The sequence below is a fragment of the Mustelus asterias genome, chromosome 3 (genome assembly GCF_964213995.1).
Source record: "Mustelus asterias chromosome 3, sMusAst1.hap1.1, whole genome shotgun sequence".
In the NCBI taxonomy this organism is placed as follows: Eukaryota; Metazoa; Chordata; class Chondrichthyes; order Carcharhiniformes; family Triakidae; genus Mustelus; species Mustelus asterias.
In genome coordinates this window covers 157,647-163,646 of record NC_135803.1, presented here as the reverse complement: position 1 = coordinate 163,646, position 6,000 = coordinate 157,647, and the positions used below count along the sequence as shown (strand labels likewise).

Sequence of the window (6,000 nt, the reverse complement as noted above, 5' to 3'; positions counted from 1 at the left end):
TTACTTTTTCTTCCCTTTCTGCGGCTTCCCTTTTCCATCTTTTCCTTTGTCTTTCTTCCCCTTTTTATCTTTCTTTGGGAACAGGTTTTTGAATTGTCCCAGCTCTTTTCGGACCATTTGTCCACGCCACCAAGCTTGGATCTGTCGGAGGAATGAGCATTGAGTTAAGATTGAAGCGAGAACTTGCAGCTTACAGCTGACTGCACATCAAACTGGTTTGGTGTGAAATGGAGAGAGGAAATGGAGATGAAGTGGTGGAAATTGGTGAAAGATTGGAAGTGGATAAAGGAGAGACCAAAAGGCAGCAGCAGACTGGGTCAGAGGGTGACTAAAGCCCAGAAACAGATGCAGAGTGAAACACAGCAGCAACATGGTGAGTAGCAGCAGCACCGAGAGGAGCAGTTAGCAAAGGCGAGGAAAACCTTGCAAGTTTACTGTGGTAAATAATGAAATGTTTTTGAGGAGCTCAGGAAGGGAGACCAAGGGGAAGGGCTACCAGACTGTTCATGCTTCACTGCAAACAGTTAATGAGAGAGAGACTGAAATATTATTTAAAAAGGAGTGATCGGAATATTTGTAAGGGAAAAATATAAAAGGGAGCTTGAGGTTATAGGAGAGAGAGCACCGGCACTGTGAGGTGAACGACTTCCTTTCTGTAATCTCCAATTCTGTGGAAACTGCGTCATGAAGCTGAGCTCAGGAATAATTTGGAAATATTGGTGCGGACCTGTGCCTGGTGGGAATTGTTTTAGACTCTGACTCTGCTCCCTCTGTTCTGTCTGATGCTTTATGTCCAGTTCCAACATGCTGAAAAATGGCAAATGGAGTTTAACCCTGATAAATGTGAGGTGATTCATTTTGGTAGGACTAATTTAAATGTGGATTACAGGGTCAAAGGTAGGGTTCTGAAGACTGTGGAGGAACAGAGATCTTGGGGTTCATATCCACAGATCTCTAAAGGTTGCCACTCAAGTGGATAGAGCTGTGAAGAAGGCCTATAGTGTGTTAGCTTTTATTAACAGGGGGTTGGAGTTTAAGAGCCCTGGGGTTATGCTGCAACTGTACAGGACCTTGGTGAGACCACATTTGGAATATTGTGTGCAGTTCTGGTCACCTCACTATAAGAAGGATGTGGAAGCGCTGGAAAGAGTGCAGAGGAGATTTACCAGGATGCTGCCTGGTTTGGAGGGTAGGTCTTATGAGGAAAGGTTGAGGGAGCGAGGGCTGTTCTCTCTGGAGCGGAGGAGGCTGAGGGGAGACTTAATAGAGGTTTATAAAATGATGAAGGGGATAGATAGAGTGAACGTTCAAAGACTATTTCCTCGGGTGGATGGAGCTATTACAAGGGGGCATAACTATAGGGTTCGTGGTGGGAGGTACAGGAAGGATATCAGAGGTAGGTTCTTTACGCAGAGAGTGATTGGGGTGTGGAATGGACTGCCTGCAGTGATAGTGGAGTCAGACACTTTAGGAACATTTAAGCGGTTATTGGATAGGCACATGGAGCACACCAGGATGATAGGGAGTGGGATAGCTTGATCTCGGTTTCAGATAAAGCTCGGCACAACATCGTGGGCCGAAGGGCCTGTTCTGTGCTCTACTATTCTATGTTCTATGTGAAGCACAAGCAGAGACCAGCAGTGGTCACTAGGGTGAGGCTTGTGGTCGGTGTAGACTCGATGGGCCGAATGTCGGGATTGCACTGTCGGGATTCTATGATTCTCGTGCCTGCAGCTCCAGGTTCAGATTTAGCACCTTCCAGAAACAGGGAGTTTATTTAAAAGTGGCTCTGACTGGGGACCCAATCACTGCCTCTGCAGTGATGGGAAACGAAGGGTGAATATCAGTGAGTTATAGCATTGCCACCAGACACAGGTAGAATATCAAGCTGTTACACTCACTGCTACCGGTTACTATTGATTTGTTACTATTGAGGGAAAGATGAGTGTTACCGGCATTAATATTAATTACTGTAATTTGTAAATTCTGTTTAACTGTTGACGGTTTCAACCTTCCTTCCATTCTGAAACAAAAAGAGTAAATGCTGGAAAATCTCAACAGGCTGAGTTTGTTTATTTGGTTTGACCTAAAAAGAGGGCAGCATCTGTAAGGAGATGCTGGAGATTTCCTCCCATTCTGGTTTCCCTTCACCATCCTCTACTTCTTCTGTTCCCAGTTTCTGCTTTTTGCTCTTCCTCTGCCTCCACTGTTCTCGAGGAAATTCCCCTCTTCCCACTGCCCTGTATCTTACCCAACTACTCGTTATCAACGTGAGAGAGTCAGCGGACAATTGACTTTGTCAGGAATAGCAGCCCACAGTGACTCTGCTGTTGCCTGACAGACATTGGCAATTAACTGGAGCAGGAGCCTGACTGATATAATTGGTGTGGAGATGCCAGTGTTGGACTGGGGTAAACGCAGTAAGAGTTTTAACAACACCAGGTTAAAGTCCAACAGGTTTATTTGGTAGCAAATGCCATTTGGTAGCAAATGCTAATGGCATTTGCTACCAAGTAAACCTGTTGGACTTTAACCTGGTGTTGTTAAAACTCTTACTGTGATATAATTGGGACAAGAGGCCGATTGAAAGTGATTGTGATTTCCGAAACTTTTTTTTTACTTATCTTTTAAATGGAAATATTAGTACCTTGGTTGCCTTGAAATGCTGAGCCTTCTTTGCCTGTAAGTATTGGAAAACAGAAGATATTCCCTGATGGCAAATTTCATCTAAAGGCTTTTCCAATGGGTTCCTTTCTAATGACAGAATTTCCAGCTTCTTCAGTTGGTCAAAGTTTGCTGGGAGGTGAGTGATTCGATTACAACTTGCCAGAAGCTTCTGTAACCCTGTAGAAAACCACACCATATTTCATAAATGTCCTTTTCTTTCCAACTGACTAAAGGTCCACTATTAGGTTCCATTGTCCTTGATTCTGTTCCAAGTACCCAGGCTTCTCCAGTTGTAGGAAATTTGTACACTAAACAAATATTATTGTTTATGATTAACAGCCCATACCTAGGTCATTGGTTAAAAATCAAGATTATTAATACTAATACATTACTCCCTACACCATGAGTATGGGTTCATGAAGGGCTGGTCTTGTTTGACTAATTTGATGGAATTCTTTGAGAACATTACATGTGCAGGGGACAATGGGGAACCTGTGGATGTGGTGTATCTGGATTTCCAGAAGGCATTTGACAAGGTGCTGCTGCATAAGATAAAGGTGCACAGTTTTACAGGTAATGTATTAGCATGGATAGAGGATTGGTTAACTAACAGAAAGCAAAAAGAGGGGATAAATGGCTGTTTTTCTGGTTGGTGATCAGTGACTAGTTGTGTGCCTCAGGGATCAGTGTTGGGACTGCAATTGTTTACGACTTCCACAGATGATTTGCAGTTGGGGACCAAGTGTAGTGTGTCAAAATTCGCAGATGACGCAAAGATGAGTGGCAGAGCAAAGTGTGCAGAGAACGCTGAAAGTCTGCAAAGGGATAGAGATTGTCTAAGTGAGTGGGCAAGGGTCTGGCAGGTGCAGTACAATGTTGGTAAATGTGAGGTCATCTATTTTGGTAGGAATAACATCAAAATGGACTATTATTTAAATGGTAAAAAATTGCAGCATGCTGCTGTGCAGAGGGACCTGGGTGTCCTTGTGCAGGAATCACAAAAAGTCGGTATGCAGGTGCAGCAGATAATTAAGAAGGCAAATGGAATTTTGTCCTTCATTGCTAGAGGGATGGAGTTTAAAAACAGCGAGGTTAAGTTGCAGCTGTATAAGGTGCTGGTGAGGCCACACCTGGAGTACTGTGTACAGTTTTGGTCTCCTTACTTAAGAAATTATATACAGGCATTGGAGGGGGTGCAGAGGAGATTCACTAGGTTGATTCTGGAGTTGAGAGGGTTGGCTTATGAGGAGAGACTGAGTAGACTGGGGCTATACTCATTGGAATTCAGAAGAATGAGGAGATCTTATCGAAACACATAAAATTATGAAGGGAATAGATAAGATAGAAGCAAGGAGATTGTTTCCACTGGCAGGTGAAACTAGAACCAGGGGATATGGCCTCAAAATAAGGGGGAGCAGATTTAGGACTGAGTTGAGGAGGAACTTCTTCACCCATAGGATTGCTAATCTGTGGAATTCCCTGCCCAGTGAAGCAATTGAGGCTGCCTCATTGAATGTTTTTAAGGCAAGGATAGATACATTTTTGAACAGTAAAAGAATTAAGGGTTAAGGTAAGTGGGCGATAAGTGGAGCTGAGTGCACAAAAAGATCAGCCATGATCTTATTGAATGGCGGAGCAGGCTGGAGAGGCCAGATGGCCTACTCCTGCTCCAAGTTCTTGTGTTCTTATGTTCTTATTTAGCTTTTTTTATTAAATCATTTATGGGAGGTGGTCATTGTTGGCTAGGCCAGCATTTATTGCCCACCTTGAGAAGATGGTGGTGAGCTGCCGTCTTGAAACACTGCAGTCACTGAGTTGTTAAGGAGGGTGTTCCAGGATTTTGACCCAGCGACTGCGAAGGAACACCCATATATTTTCAAGTCAGGAAGGTGAGTGGCTTGGAGGGGAACCTCCGTGGTGTTTCAGTGTCTGTTGTGCCCTTGTTCTTCTAGATCGTACTGGTCATGGGTTTGAAAGGTGCTGCCTAAGGAACCTTAGTGAGTTCCTGCAGTGCATCTTGTAAATGGTACACACGGCTGCCACTGTACGTCGGTGATGGATGGATTGAATGTTTGCGAATGTGGTTGTCCTGGATAGTGTTGACCTTCTTGAGTGTTGTTGGAGCTGCACTCACTCGGCAAGTGGAGAGTATTCCATCACACTCCTGACTTGTGTCCTCTGCAGGATTCCAAGCCTTTGACCTGCTCACAGTATTTATATATCTAGTCCAGTTCAATTGCTGGTCAGCTAACCCCCAGGATGTTAATAGTGGGGGATTCAGTGATGGTAATGCCATTGAATGTCAAGGGGCGATGGTTAGATCCTCCCTTGTTGGAGATGGTCATTGCCTGGCACTTGTGTGACATGAATGTTATTTGCCACTTATAGCCCAAGCCTGGATATTGTTCAGGTCTTGCTGCATTTGGACAAAGACTACTTTAGTATCTGAGGAGTGGCGAATGGTGCTGAACATTGTGCAATCATCAGTAAGAAGTCTAACAACACCAGGTTAAAGTCCAACAGGTTTATTTGGTAGCAAAAGCCACACAAGCTTTCGAAGCTGAATCATCAGTGAACAGCCCCACTTCTGACCTTATGATGAAAGGAAGGACATTGATAAAGGTGTCATCAACAGCACTATCAAGCAGCACTAACTCAGCAATAACCTGCTCACTGACGCCCAGTTTGGGTTTTGTCAGGCTCCTGACCTCATGACAGCCTTGGTTCAAACATGGATAAGGGATCTTGATCAATTGGGCCAGTGGGCTGATGAATGGCAGATGGAGTTTAATTTAGATAAATTCGAGGTGATGCCTTTTGGTAGATTGAACCAGGGCAGGACTTACTCAGTTAATGGCAGGGCATTGGGGAGAGTTACAGAGCAAAGAGATCTAGGGGTACAGGTTCATAGCTCCTTGAAAGTGGAGTCACAGGTGGACAGAGTGGTGAAGAAGGCATTCAGCATGCTTGGTTTCATTGGTCAAAACATTGAATACAGGAGTTTGGACATCTTGTTGAAGTTGTACAAAACATTGGTAAGGCCACACTTGGAATACTGTGTACAGTTCTGCTCACCCTATTATAGAAAGGATATTATTAAACTAGAAAGAGTGCAGAAAGGATTTACTCGGATGCTACCGGGACTTGATGATTTGAGTTATAAGGTGAGGATGGATAGACTGGGACATTTTTCCTCTGGAGCGTAGGAGGCTGAGGGGTGATTTTATAAAAGAATGAAGGGCATAGATCTGCTTGATAGTCAATAACGTTTCCCAAAGGTAGGGGAGTCTAAAACTAGAGGGCATAGGTTTAAGGTGAGAGGGGAGAGATACG

General features: G+C 44.1%; 1 protein-coding gene across 1 annotated transcript in view; it reads right to left on the bottom strand.

The window, feature by feature from the left end:
* LOC144485653 (uncharacterized) overlaps positions 1–6,000 on the bottom strand; it is a 59,088-nt gene continuing 53,088 nt past the window's right edge. The window contains exons 4-5 of the mRNA XM_078203754.1: positions 2,648–2,844; positions 1–141 (exon numbers count right to left, since the gene is read on the bottom strand). Coding sequence (XP_078059880.1) covers positions 1–141; positions 2,648–2,844 — 338 coding nt within the window. The remainder of the gene's footprint in view (positions 142–2,647; positions 2,845–6,000) is intronic.